This window comes from Melozone crissalis, unplaced genomic scaffold, assembly GCF_028551555.1.
Source record: "Melozone crissalis strain CALT ecotype California unplaced genomic scaffold, PUWL_Pcris_2 ptg000006l_1, whole genome shotgun sequence".
Classification (NCBI taxonomy): Eukaryota; Metazoa; Chordata; class Aves; order Passeriformes; family Passerellidae; genus Melozone; species Melozone crissalis.
The window spans coordinates 17222557-17237757 of NW_026535784.1; the positions used below are offsets into that span (position 1 = coordinate 17222557).

General features: G+C 40.9%; 1 protein-coding gene across 1 annotated transcript; it reads right to left on the reverse strand.

Annotated features, from left to right (window-relative positions):
- Window positions 1-117: 117 nt before the first annotated feature.
- Window positions 118-13975, reverse strand: UGDH (UDP-glucose 6-dehydrogenase). Its single transcript, XM_054293065.1, has 11 exons — window positions 13805-13975; window positions 11456-11557; window positions 9902-10102; window positions 9620-9817; window positions 8989-9136; window positions 7710-7804; window positions 6268-6398; window positions 5429-5562; window positions 4264-4355; window positions 4066-4176; window positions 118-1380 (listed from the first exon to the last, which is right to left on the reverse strand). The coding sequence occupies exons 1-11, from the start codon at window positions 13964-13966 to the stop codon at window positions 1270-1272; spliced, it is 1485 nt and encodes a 494-aa protein (XP_054149040.1). The 5' UTR covers window positions 13967-13975; the 3' UTR covers window positions 118-1269.
- Window positions 13976-15201: the final 1226 nt, after the last annotated feature.

The following is a 15201-nucleotide window of genomic DNA, read 5'->3' on the forward strand; positions in this document are numbered from 1 at the left end:
TATTATTCAAATAAGATGTCTATACCTTCTAATCTGAAACCTGTTCATGGTCATCCTTCTCTATCTTGCCCTCCATTTCAGAACCCCATGCAACAAGCCAAACACTGACAAACACTGTCATCTCAAGGATTTTAATAGCACTGGCCAATTGAGAATAATAAAAACAAGTAGAAACAAAGTAACGGTAAAGGCAAAAATATCAAGAGAACATTGGAAGTATTCATTCCTGCTAGTCAAATGAGGTAGGAAGCTGATTTATGGGGCTGAATTTCTTTTTAATGATTTCTTCACAGCAGAGATTAATTTTTTGCAGATTCATTAAAAAGACTGCTTTCAGATGGAGTATGTCATAAAGGAAAAAGATAACTATCAGGTAACATTAAAGCCAGTATCTGTTTTCTACTTGGGCTGATATTAAATTAAGGTAATTCTCCTTAAATTCAATGTTCAAACAAGCAGAATGCTTCTCTGCTGAAGACAGGTGGTGTCACTATAACTTAGGGAATACTTGCCCCAGGAATATGATTAAATAAAAAATGAGTGGCTGCACATGGAATGTAGGCAGGACAACCAAAGAATGAAAACTGAAGATCTGCCAGTGGATCAGTCTGTAACTGCTCTCCACTGGCACTAATTACACAACTGATGCCTGCAGAACTGCGTGGTCTCCCAAAAGATGCAGTTTAGACCACACCAGTGTCAACAGATCCCAACCAGGACTGGGACATTATTTTTGAAGTCAGTTCTACCTTAGGGTTGGACCTAAACCCTACCAATTTACTTAGAAATTATCTTTTGACTTCAAAGCCAGTTAGAGCACACATTTAACCAGGCAGAGAATCACCCCAAAAGAAAAAAAATTGGTGAGACCAAAGTTCCAGTCCATGGATCACAGTTTATAGAGACTGATTACAGTCTGTAACTGGACTAAGGTAGAAAGATATTCTATTCCTTTTTTTTTTTCATATAATTTGAAATATTTAAAGTGCTGTTTAGGAACATTTCTGGAAGCAGAAATCTGCAGTTCGAAGGTAACTTTTCACTTAAAAGATGATTCATTATTAAAAACAGGTTGTACCATCTTCAGTAACCAAAAAAAATTGCTATAAAAATATAGATTTGAAAATAGACTGAATTCACATGTACCAGGTACCATTTCTAGTGTAAAACTGGTTTCATTTATGAAAAATATATTTCCTTAAAAAAAGCATAGGCTTACAGTATTATCATTAGGAAGATCAACAAAATTCCTTCAGTATGTATTACACATTACACTCTAGGCTTTTTGACAGGTGGATCCTGCAGGCTGAATTTAGGAATTTCACAAGAAGAAGCAAAAGGAATTCTTTTGGCTGACACCTTCTTCCCAATTGTTTCAATCTGAAAAAGAAATCATATTTAACAAGTCATTTAACAATGTGGCAAGCTAACAATCATGTCAACCTATGAGGAAGCTACAAAGAACACATTTTATGAGCATTAGAATAAAACAAGCCACAGAGCACAGTGTGCCCAAGGACAGTTTCTGTGACTGGAGTAGCAAAGAGTTTGTTAAAAAACAAAAACAACCAACCAGCCTTTTACAGGTGCCTGCTTTGCCTACTTAAAGCTGCATCTTGACAATGTGAACATTGATCTGCCTCACCTTCCACAGGACTACAAATACAAGCACCATAAAATGTTTCTGGGTATTCATAAAATGGGGCCTCAGACTCCTTTTCCTAAAAATTTATAGTAAATTAGCACAGAAAAAGCTTTTTCCTCTCCATAAGGCAGTAGGCTGTTTTGGAAGCAACACAACTCTGAAAGACTAAAGGCAGCCAACACAACAAGTGAAAGCCTGCTACACAGCCAACACATTCAAGCCAGGTATGGCAAAATTCAAAGAGCAAGGCAAATTCCTCTAATTTCTAGGTCAGACTAATGTGAATTGCTAAGGACAGAGCTTGTAGAAGACAAAACACCAACTAGGTAAGACAGTTCAGACACTCAGTAAATAAGCAGAACTGTAGCTTTCCTCTTAAGTAATGCAGGTCAAATGCAAAGCTCCAAAAGACAAAATACTTCAACTACTCTATTTTAACAAAATTTTGATGAATATATTCTAGGCAGACATCTGAGTTAATGCTGAAGAGCATTGTTTAAACAGTCAAGAGGTACACTGGTATGTACCAATGTATATGGTACAAAAATATGGTATGTATGTACCATAATTGCCTTTAACAGCTTCAACTGCCTGGTTAAATGGATTCATACAAGCTGGTTCACAAACAGTGCACATACCTGTAGCTTAGACACAGAAAAAATATCCAGAGAGAAATCCTATGGCCATTATAAGAATAAGCACAGTACTCAGGAGTACAGGGAATGAAAAGTGACTGAAACATGCATCTGATCTGGCCTGCAGATTTTGTTCTTATGGTATCTGGCTGAGATGCTTCCATCAGATTATTCTGGGATTTGGTGGTTTCAGTATTAGTCCAATTCCATCTATGCTGAAAATGTTTCAAGCCCCTCAATCAAGGCTTACTCTGCTTTTCCTGCTTGAGACCTAAGCAGGCTTTTTTCTCAAATGAGAAATTACCCTGTCTAGAATCACAGAGCTTCCCATTCCTATTTCCTGAATGAAGCTTTAACTGTGGAAACAGGTTATAATTGAAATGGTAGATGTGTTTAAAGTTATTTAAATGCTAGTTTGAGAAAAAAAAAAATAAAACTACTCAAATTTATAGTTTTGGATTGTATACAATGAAATTGCTATCAGCATCAGTCTAATGCAACAGCTTTTCACAAGGGAAGTTAGAAGATGAGGGCCCTAAAAACTTCCATTTTGGGATTGTCTGTTTAAGACAAAATCCTTTTTATTATTTTATGTAGAAAATATAGGGCAATTGTTAAATGCCTTTGCAATGACATTCTGGAGTGGAAACTCACAAATTAGTTAAAAATTCAAGTAGAATTCCATAGAAGAAACACGAAAGTACAGTCTCCAATCTATAAAGTCTAAGCCACAAAAGAATTCAGAAGATAAATTCCTAGGAGAAATATCACACAGATTAGAATTTGATCTTGAATTTGCTATTAGCTTAGCAAAACACTTAGCTAAAAAGTTAAGCTCCTGGTTCCTCTCTCTGGTATAAACAAACACCATTGTTTGGATCTTCTGGCTGATCTTAAACTCAAAGGACTAAAAGGACTAATCAGTCATCTCCTCCAGCCTCTCATGTACTACTTGAGCCTTTCACTGACTACCTTCAGATACATCTTTGCGTTCACTGCTTTCACCTCCAGTATCAGCCAGCTTTGTTTCACACACCTCAGGGAGAAGAATCCAAAACTTCCCTTAATAGCTTGTCCAAGCGAAGATCTCACTGACTGATAAACATTTATTACCTGCATTACCTCTTTTTCAGTGTTTAAGTCTCATGTCTCCAGTAAACCTGCTTATGTCTTTTGTGAGGAGCAAAAATGGTACTTACAGCTTACATTTACTTCTGCAGGAAGTGTGTTTTGCTATCCTGTTACTGTCAATTTCAAAAGCTCCTCTTTTTTGGTGATATTAAAATAAGACTCCAAGTAGGGGCTATGGCACAGATTGTAACACAAATTCAGCCCCTCTGCAAAGACTGCAGATCCAGAAGAAACACTGCAGGGGCTGGTTTTGGAGTCAAATATCATGCCAGAATAAATTCAGGCATGAGATTTAGCAGTTTTTCACATCCATTATTTCCCTGCTGCAAAGAAGGGCAGAGCAGCATTCACATGTTAGATTTGTGGTTACACTCCACGACCTCAGATGTCTTTTCCAACCTGAATGATTCCAAGGCAGGCTTATATCGTGGATTGGTAACTGCATAGCCTCAACTTTAAAAGCACAAGTCTGTGAAAGTAGTAACATAGTGGAGGAAGACAGTACTAATGAACACTTAAGAACAAACAGGTTTACATTTAAATCCTCACCTCTAGAGGCTTTTTTGCCCCTTGCTACTCAGTCACTGAAGAAGGAGAGCAATAGGGAAGAAAGCAGAAGGAAAACAACATAAGAAACATCACCAAGATGATTACCTGGAAGCCAATGACTTGTAGCTCATTATGGAGATCATCTAGAACTCTCCTACCATCAAAGATAAATGCAGGCTTGAGCATTTTCTTATGAATACGTTCATAATCCAACTCCTGTAAAGAGTAATAAAGCAGATGCAATAAATAAGCAGCATAACACTCTCTCTTTTTTCTTTAGTTTTAATTGAAGATGGCATTTACCTTAAACATGTCCCATTCAGTGCAAATCACAAGGGCATGAGCTCCATCACAGGCTTCATAGGGATCTTTACTGATGGTGACCAAGCGAGACACTGTAAAAGAAGGAAAGCACTTTTACTCTGCATGTCTTTAGCATCAGTCTGGCAAATGAGTCTCCTTCCTTGCCCTGCACAAACAAGTGGTTTCAAGTCACTCACCTTATTTTCTACCAAGATACTTAATATTTTGATTTTACTTATTTAAATGAAAGCAGGTCGTACCTGGCATCTGAGCAGAGCACTTACATATTTGAAGTCAAGAATTCAAATCTGATGTAAACAGTCAAGCAAATCTCTAGAATTTGAAGGTACTATGGAGTGCTCAAATGCCAGCTCTCACAAAGGTCACTGTCTGTACAACAGCAGCACATCAGTTTCTATTTTGCACTCAGTTCACACTAGAGCAGAGACACACGTGGCTCCCCAGGGGCTGCCTGAGCAGCTGCCTAGAGGAAAGCCTCCCCTTTCCCTCTAATTCAAGGCCATGTCTAATAATGTACACCCTTCATTCTTCATCACAGCTCAATTTGCTCCATAGAAGCCTCAACTATTCTCCCCATCCATCAGCTCTATTCCCCCTCTCCCCAGTAAGAAAACAAAAGTCCCAAATACCCCTTACCCTCTGTAATCATAGGTGATTATTTTAAAGGTTTCTTGAGTGTAAGGAAACAAAGTAATTTGGAAGTGATATGAGGGAAGGGAGAATGCTTTGTAGTACATTCCAGAATCACTTCTTTATTTCTATTTTAGATATGTGAGAAAGAACTAAGATAAAACTTGGGGCACAAAGGAACTGTCAGAACTAGTCTGTCCTGGACATTCTTCTTTCTCCTCTTTTTAATTATTCAGAGATAAAATTCTAGGCATCTATTCAAATGAGTATTTATTGGAAGAAAAATATGCAGAAGTTGAGAATTAGCATTTATCTACAAAAGCTACAGGGAAAGGAAGAAGAATGAGAGTAATCCTCTGAGCTATAACAATCATTTAGTAAATGCAACCAATCCTCTGAGCTATAACAATCATTTAGTAAATGCAACCAACAGCACAATGATGTCATGCTGAAAATTGCATATATTGAGAATAGGGTGGGAAGAGGGGAATAAACTTTATATGAGAATTCTTACCTTGGTTGTCTTCTGAGACACCCAGATGTGAGAGATCAAAGATGATTTGTTCCTTAGGTACTTTGGGGTCATAGATATGCAGCTTTGCTCCTTCATCCATTAAATACTTGCTAATGTAGATACTGGATGACTCTCTAGGGAAGAGAATCAATCAGTTAAAGAACCAGCTGGTGTGTTCCAAGTAATGAAAGTTCTCAACTATCACGATATGCAATGCCAGAGTTTTTATATCATTTTTACATTCAATATCTTAGTGGCAACCATGCCAGCAGGAAACCTGTCATCTTGATGGACACCAAGGAGAATAATATGAAACAGTTTGTATCTCTTTTGCTGAATTGTCCATGAAAGATGAGTCTGATGACTCCTAGTGACCAAAATTATAAAGGCCTAGAGTTTATAAGCTTTCCCCACAAACTGCAGTTGAAGAGTTGCGTCAAGTTTGATCTTTACAGGAGAACAGAATATGCCACTTCAGGAAATCAAGCTGAAACTTTATTTTCACAAAGCCACTTAGAACCAGCTGCAAAAGTGTTTGCATTCTTTTCTGTGGAGAATAGAAGGAGTCTGTCAAAATCTATCTTTGCTTGTGCAAATTAATAAGGACTAGAATTATCTGCAACATTAGAATTATCTGCAACATTCTGCATGATTCAGGTCTGCTGTAGAGGTCAAGAATCAGTTCTCATCCATTTAAGGAAGACTAATCCTTGTTACAAACCAATGCAGTCACAAGAAAAAAAGGGTCCCATGTCCAGCCATTAATTCAGTTCAGTGGTGGGCATTAGCTGGGGGCAGGTGACAGCTGTAGGGAGTCCATGCCGGTGAGCTGAGCTTACCTTGTGTCCCCAGTATCCTTTTTGAAAGCAAACCCTAAAATAGCAATCTTCTTGTCAGTGACAGTATTAAACAAGCTGTCAATAATGCGGGAAGCAAATCTTCTTCTCTGATAATCATTCATGTCTATTACCTGAAATTACACAAGCCATGATGGTACAGAGGGGAGCCATTTTAAACTATAAACAGATTCTATTAATAATCAAGCTGAACTACCCACACATAGATTTAACAGAGGCTTAAAAGAGAAGGCTAAACATTTCTACTCAGTATCATAAGCAAGCCAAAGATAAATTTAGTTAATTTATTACATTCGGAGATAAATCCTATTTAATGAGTGAATACTGATGCACATATATACATTTTAACATGCATTATCTAGTTTAAAGGCTTGGAATTTTTTCAGATTGCTTTTTTCAAAAAATTAAAACATACTGCTTTCCATGTCTCTGCCTAGAACACAATGTCAGTGGTAGGGTACTTGCTAGTAGTACCCTACCTTTTTTCATGCCATGTACATCCCATTGCCAGGCCTACACATTTTTACATGCCATGTGTAACAACTGTGAGAATATTTTTAGCCTTTTTAAGCCCCACTAACAGATGCCAATACACAAAACCTGTGTAATTCAACCACACTTAAATTCCCCACTTCTGTTATTTTGTTATTACATGCAAGTGCTCCAGTTGTTCCTGGGATGGAGGAGTGAAGGGAAAACAGGCTAACCAAAATGAAGACAAAAAAACCACAGCTTCTAATAAGGCAGGAAAATCATGTACTTGGTATTCTGGGAGCATCTGCTAGGCACCCTTGTACCTGACCACCAGAGACAAACGAGGACAATAAACCAAAGGGGTTGTTTGAGCACACCACACATCTCAAAGCTTCTCAGTCAGGACTAGGGAAAAAGGTGAGGTGCTTTCACTGGCTAATAGGGATTGCTAGTACAGACTGGGTATTATTGCTGCATTGGAGCCAGGCCTGAGGGCATCCATATATTCCCAACCATTCCTAACATTAAACGAGGGAACAACAGCAACCATGTTTATTTTTTAAGATAGCAAGATCTACTGTGTTCTTTCAGAACTGTAAAACTAGATCCTGAGGAAAAGATTACAAGTTCTGAATTCAAAGTGCACAGATACCCAACTGGAAAAGAAAGGAGACACATGCTTGTACTCCACATCTTCTACTGCTGCTAGACAGCTTCACAATCCATTTGGTCCAAGTAACTTAATTCACCCCAAAAAAGCTGAAGCACCCACATGTATCAAATGTCAGTGATAAGCTGAGGGCCCTGAAATGTAAAGGCAATCAGCACTAAGGTATCTGCTCCTTGGAGTTGAAACAAAAGTTGCATGGACAGTGCTTAAAATTTCAATGCCTGAAAGCTGAGTGCTGAAGAAACACCCCCCTCTGAAAAAATTTGTGAGCAACTCATACCTGCTGCCAGTAGCGAGCCACCTCAGGTAAGTTCAGGGCCTCACAGAGGTACACTAAATTCAAGACATCCTTCTGAAAACAGCTACCTCCAAACCCTGAAAGAGAAAACAGTTATTTTACAGGTGACTAGGGTACCCATCCTAGCCAATCTGTGGCCAAATAGTTTTTGGCAATCATTGACATAGTCGGCATTATAGTTTTTCCCAGTATTTCACTGCTAGCAAATGAAAAACTTTAATCTCCTAAAATCCAACTCCTGGACCTTCTTAGTCAGCTACAGAAGGCTTAATTATGCTTCAGGTTCCACTGAAATCAATGGAAGTTTTAACATAGAAACATGAACCTGTATGAGAAAAAGCAACTATGGGCTATTATTAAAAGTAGGTAGACAAGCTCCTGGGCCTGTTCTCCCCCCACCTCAAGATTTAGACTAATATTTCTCAAAATAGGCATGTTAAGATTAGATTCCTTCCTCTTGCACCCCCAAATGGATATCTAATCATTGCCAAGAATGAAAGATCACCACAGCTGACCAAGGGTGAACTGAGACAGAGGGATCCTTGAACCTAGAACTTTGCTCAGCAAGCAGAGTCCCAGAAACACCACAATGTGGAAGGAATTATAACAAACTAGTAGCAATTGATGCACCAATCACCACTTCATCACATTTTACTCTCATAAATCTAATCCAGAAATGACTGCCTATGGCATTTAGTGCCATGGCCTAATTGACAAGGTGGTGATTGGTCAAAGGCTGGACTCAATCCTGGAGGCCTTTTCCAACCTTATGACCCTATGAATTCACCCCACAAATTAGAAGCTGTCATTGCACATTCTGAGCAAGAGGTATTCTCTTCTCCCTCAGGCCACTGGCAGCAACTCCCAAACAAAACTGCAGCAACTGCAATTGGGAAGATTGGGAAGACGTCTTAGAGAGCACTGTTGGCAGTGATGTTTCAGAAAAATTAAGTCACAGCTTTTCTTTCCAGTGTCACAAGCAGGATAAACCATGCACTCTGAACTCTCCAGTTTCAGGTTGCAGGGGTCTGTAGCAACCTCAGTTCTATGTATTTTACCAGAAAAATTGATTTATACTAGTATTCTACAATAATATTTTCATACATTAAGCCCATCTAATGCTGTAGAAAATGTTAGAGAATCAGACTACTTATTTCAAAACACTGCTATTATATTTTATATACATATACATATCTAATATATTATATTGCACTATTAAGTAGAAGCCCAGTGGGGAAAAAGAAAGATTTTTTCCACATACCAACACTGGCTTTGAGAAATTTATTTCCAATTCTTTGGTCTGTTCCAATAGCTCTTGCTACTTCTTCAACATCTGCTCCTGTAGCTTCACACAGAGCACTGATTGAGTTAATGCTGCTGATTCTTTGGGCAAGAAAAGCGTTAGCTGCCTGCAAATAAAAAGTATAGTAAAGAACTTAATTTTTCCAGAAACCAAGATGTCCACAGACCAAAGGGTATTGCTACTGGAAGGATTACTTTAGTATCTAAGCAACTCCATTGACATACAAAAGGGTAACCTAATGAGTTTAATATATAGATGGCAGTTAATGGGATTTAAGCAAAGCAAGATAATGCTTAACTTGCAGAGTTTGAACCATTTTATGATGGTTATCAGTTTCTGCAGGTCCGGAGGCTTGCTCTTACTAATAACTAAGCAATAAAAGTGGGAAAAGACTGCACAGAAAGTCAGAATCATCTATTAACTAAGTCAGCTGATCTGAAAAGATCAATATCCTTTGACATATGCACTGGGCCCTCCCAACCTCACCTGTCTTTCCTAGCTGCACCACTCAGCGCCAACAAAATTCTGTTTCTGAGCCTTGTCTCACACCCCTTGCCTATTGCAGACCACAGCAGGGAGCAACACTAACCAGTTTAGAAAGTTCTGATGACCAGGTGTTGGTTGTGAGGATTTTTTCTTTGGGCACCCAGTGCTCATAGACAGCACACAGAGCACGGACAGCTTTCTGTCCCTCTGGAGAGTCATCCCCACCGATGAGCACTCGGTCCGGGTTCTTCAGGTCCTTGATGGCTGTTCCTTCAGCAAGGAACTCGGGGTTAGACAGCACCTACACCCACAGCAGAACAACAACAAGTAAAAGCCAAAAGCAACAGCCAGGCTTTAAATAACACAACTCATAGATTATGCTTACCTGCAAATCCAAGTTAGGCTTAGTATTAGCATCAAATATTCGACGAATGCTCTCTGCAGCACGTACTGGAACTGTGCTTTTCTCAGTGACAATTTTATAGCCATTTGAATTCTGTACAATTCTTCTAGCACATGCTTCAATGTATTTCAGATCAGCTGCTCTGCCTTTTCCCATTCCATAGGTCTTTGTTGGTGTATTAACCTAATTACAAATAGGTGAAAAGGGAAGAAATGCTACGGGTCAGTACCTCTTGTGTTAAGAGGCAAACTGAAATTTTTAAGACTGAAGGACATTCTCCTTCTCAGAGGAAGAAAAATGCTTCTACCTCAGAATTACTCTGGTTACCACATTAAATGAAGAGGTATTAGCTGTCTCAAAATTACACATTTTGTTTCTTACAGAAAGCTCACTGGTCTCTATTTAAATAGGATTTAAACAAGAGCAATTCATAGCAGTTCTGCAGGCTTTGGTGAAACAATCCTTATTCTGGAAACACCAATAATTTCTACATGATTATGGCCAGGCACTTTTTGTTACCTATCCTACACTAGGAGGGCAAAGACTCATCTAAGAATCTTGTGGCCAGTGCGGCAACTACAGCTTAAACTCACTTTGCAATGAAACCTAAGCATAGGAGTGATGAAAATTAATATACTGATGTACTTAGAAAAGGCAACATGAGGGAAAACACGTAGTTTAGATGAAGACAGAGGGTCCTTTTCATTACAAATGGAAAGAAGAAATGGCAACAACATGTAAAACACAACAGCTTGTTTTGAACCAAGGACAGGTGGCAATATATGGGCTGTATTAGTGGCTGTCATCCAACCACACAGCATTCATTTGAGACCTACTGCATGAAGGAAAATACTGTCAGAAAGGGAGCTCCAAACTACAGTGCCCTAACAAAGAGGAGACCTCAAGAGAAAACAATTTTAACAAAAAACTTAAGTCTACCAAGGCAAATAGAAATCAGTTCTTTTGGATTCTGCATTAGTAACAACCTCTGATTACAAAAGGTTAATCTTTGACTAAATCCTCTTTCTAGTGGTGTCAATAGCCTTGAAACATTAAAGCCACCCCTGCTCCTATTAATACACTATTTTGAAAAGATTCTAGAAATAGGTGATCTTTGTAAGCAAATAACCAGCATATAATTTTGCATGTCTGTCTAGGAATTTTATCATTATTATTAAGATTCCACAGGTCTCACCAGTACACAGCAATGACAAAGCTGCACTACATTCTGCTCTGACTCCATACACCTAACCAAATTAAACACCAACATTACCATTTTGACTTAGAACGTGTTCATTTGTTAAAGGTGCTACTGGCTATAACAAAAACAAATAAAAAGCTTACTGAACACTTTTCCAGCACTACACAGAAAGACAAGGAGCAATCTGTGACACAATGATGTGACACTGCTAACTGAATCTACATGACAAAACAAAGGCAACTTCCTAAAAGAAAAGTAACAATGATTTGATAAGAAAAAAAAAAAAAAAAAAAAAGAAAAACAAGATAAACGTGACCACCTTCTCCTATACTTACAGAAATAAATACAAGGTCAGCTTCTCTAATGGCATCATCAATACTGGTGGAAAAGAAGAGGTTTTTTCCTCGACAGGATTCTACTACTTCCTGTAACCCTGGCTGAAAAAGAAGCAGAAAAAAAACCCAGTTAAGATTAATGCAGTTAGAAGAACAGCAAACTCTATGCCCAAACAGAATATCATTTCAGATACAGAAAGATTTTCTTTTTTTCCCTATCAGTGCAGCATGTTTTCAGCCTGGCAGACATAAAGCTTCTGAAAACTATTTACACAGTAAAAAATGTTAAACTCTCTTATTCAAAAGACTCACAATGCTGTCCTGAAACTTTCAGCCACACTGAATTGCTTATTTGCACAGCCAAATTCTGGCTTTCAGTTATTCCTGTGCTCAGTTCTACTACCATGAGATGCAATTTAAGACATACCTGTAGAGTGATGTTAAGTAGATTCAATAAGAAGTCTTAAAATATTCCCTAGACTGCAAACAAAGGAGGTGGTCTCAATTCTCCTGTTCCCATTGTCCATGATCCCCTCAATATCAGATCTAAAAGTGCTTCAGCACAAAAAAACACCCCACAAAGTCTTCCACCAAGTAAGCAAGCCCAGATCCAGTGAAAGAGAGGCAGCAGAGACACACAGGAAATCAAGACCACTCCTTTTAGCAACCACCCCTCTTTGGGCCAGATTAAACTTATCCTGGCACCACTCCTACAAGTGTGGGAGAATCACAACAGCCGCAATATGATTAAACTCTTTCCAGAGACACATACAGTGCTGTAACACTTTCCCCTCTCTTAACACCTCCAACTCAGACAAGAGAGGCAGGAGGTCACATATAAATGAGCAATCCTCCATATGGATTTTTAAGAATGGTCTTTAAAAAATTGAACCAAGATATTTTGTTTGAATAGTCAGTCATGCACTTTCACGTGGCAATCGTATCTCCAACTCATTACACCTATCAGGACATTAGATACTTGAGTAAATGCCAGAAAGGCAAAGGTTCACGGGATGGAGAGAAGCGAGCAAGCAGAAATTTTACTGTCTCATTTTATATCAAACACCACCCACTTAGAAGAAAAACAAAGGTCAGAACAGGTAAAATAAGATCCTACAATCCATCGGATATTCCAAGTATGGTTCTCACAAAGGGGTGTAAATAGAAAGGCAGTCCACTAGACAAATTCTGACACTGAAAAGAAATAATCCAACCCAAAAAAAACCCACAAAAACCTCACTGTGCAATGACTCAATTTTACAACTGTCTGAACTAACTCTTGGCAGTTTTTGTACATTCTTTGTAAGCAAAGGACACCGTTCCAGCAAACAGATGTTACAAGTTTGGGGTTTTTTTAAAAAAAAACATGCCAAGGCGAGCTCTACTTTGGCTCATTCAGTCTAAGTGTTAAGAGAAAACAGAGTACTTGCTTTCAAAAACTATATTCATGCCTCACCTACTAATCTGAACATAATACACAGTTTCCTTTGAGTTTATAGGACAAAGAAGGTCTCTTCATCTTGACTTAGTCACAGTATAGCTCTGGTTTTTAGAGAGAAGAAAACTTCTTATAGCAAAAGAGCAACTGTTAGTACAAGTCAGATCCCTTGTCTTTGGGAGATGAGTGAAGATAAATTTTCACTCCTATTAAAGAATTCAAATCTGTAAAATCTGTATTTCATGAAAGAATGAAAGAAAAAGAGATCTATTCTTTTATGATAAAAAAGAGTGGAAAAAAAATGCTAAAAGAAGGAAAATAGAAAAATGCTTGACATACTTTCAAATTAAAGTAATTCTGCAATGAAGGAGTGACAGTGTGGTACATTTATTTGTCCTAGTCTTCTTAGGCCAGATTGAAGATTCATGGTACAACTGAATCAGAAACATGTCCCGATCTCTCCACATAGATAAAGTTGGGCAGCACAGACTGGATTTTGGCAGTATTTAGAAAGCAAATAAAGCTTACAGGTCAGTATTAACACATTTAGACTGTGCTACAACCCAGCAGATAATATCTGTAAGAGCAAGAGGACTATGTTCTGATCAAATCAGGTCCCAGAATAAAGTCAGCATGATTAGCACAATTCACTATGTACAGAATTGATTTTTCCTTATTAGGCCCTTCATATAATCACTAATACACATCACCATCAGCTGCATTAAGTTATTTCAGAAACCTGGTTTAATGAGCAGTAGGGACAAGCAAGTGCTCCAGAATACTCTTTTTGAAGGACATCACTGACATGCTAAGCTTGACAAGCTTCAGAAATGGGCTACAGGGAAACGCCATGTAGTGGGAGGCAAGCAAAGGCAACGCTGGCTGGAATAAGAGACAATAATGATGTTTACCTCGTAGATTGGGAGTGTGTCTGAATTCCAGGCATTGATTCTGGCCTCATTGACATCCACAACAGTAACTTTGATATTAGGGCACATTTGTGCAATAACACTACAGGTTGGCCCACCAACATAACCAGCACCAATGCAGCAAATCTTCTTAATCTCAAACATGATTGCTCTAGTAAGAGGAGAGGGAAACAGAAAATCCGGAGTTAAAAATTAAAATACCGGCCAACAATTCAAGGAAAACAAAAGAGTATCAGTGATTTCAGATTTTATTAAGCTGCGGCCCATAGGAGCGTTTTCTTTCTCTTGAAATGCACTGCTACTCCTCTCCCCAAGCCGGGAAGGTGCTGGAACCGGCCCCTCTCGGGCGCGCCAGCACACACAGACCACCAGAGAAGGGTTTCTGTGCCCGCTCTGAGTCAGGACACCGCGATCAGCCCCTCGGGCCGAGGAATCGCTGATGCCGCCGCAGCCCCGGCTACGAGCAGCGCCCGCCGCCGCACACAGCGCTGGGCGGGCCCGGGCCGCGCCCTGCCCCCGGAGCCCCTCGGCCGGCACGGGGAGGCCGCAGCTCCGCCACCTCCCCGGAGCAGCGTGCGGGCCGAGCCGGCCGCCCTGCCCCCGGGCCGGGCCGGCGCCGCGGGCTCCATCCCCAGCAGCGGCGGGAAGGGAGCGGCTCCCCGGCCGCGCTCCGGGGCGGGAAGGGGCCCCGGGGCGGCAGCGGGGGACTCCGGCCGGCACCGCAGCACAGACACTCACCGCGGGCAGGCAGACGGGCGGGCAGGCAAGCGGGCAGGCGCGGTTTGGCCCCGGCGCCGCGGGTGGAGCGGGAGCGCTGCGGCGGGGATGCGCGGCGGGGATGCTCGGAGAGGATGCGCGCCGAGCTCAACGCGACGCTCTGCTGCGAAGGGAGCGGCGGCGGCGGCGGCCGCTATTTAAAGGGCTGCGGCGGGCCCGAGGCGGCCGCTTCATGGCGAGGACGCCGAGCGGGGCCGTCCCGCCTCCTCCTTCCCCCGGGGGCGGAGAACGGCGCCGGCCCGCCCGCCCCGCGCTCCCCGCCCGCCCCGCGCTCCCCGCCCGCCGCGGGGCCGGCGAATGGCCGCGGGACAGCTCGGGCAGGCCCGGCCCGGCCCCGGCAGGGCGGCTGAGGGGCCGCAGGGCCCCCGGGCACGGCTGGGAGCTGCGGGGCTGGGCCGCTGAACTGCTCGCGTCCTCTGCCTCAGGGTGCTTTCGTAAGAGAACTTTATTGTGGTGGTTGGATAATTTTTGTCCTTCAGCTATGGTTACTGTGAAGTAAAGAAGGCGGTGTTCGTCCTCCTGTACCGTAGCACCGTCTCCACAAAGAGAAGTGAAGGGAAGCATGGATAGGTTACAATAAAGTTCAGTGTTTAAAGTTTAAA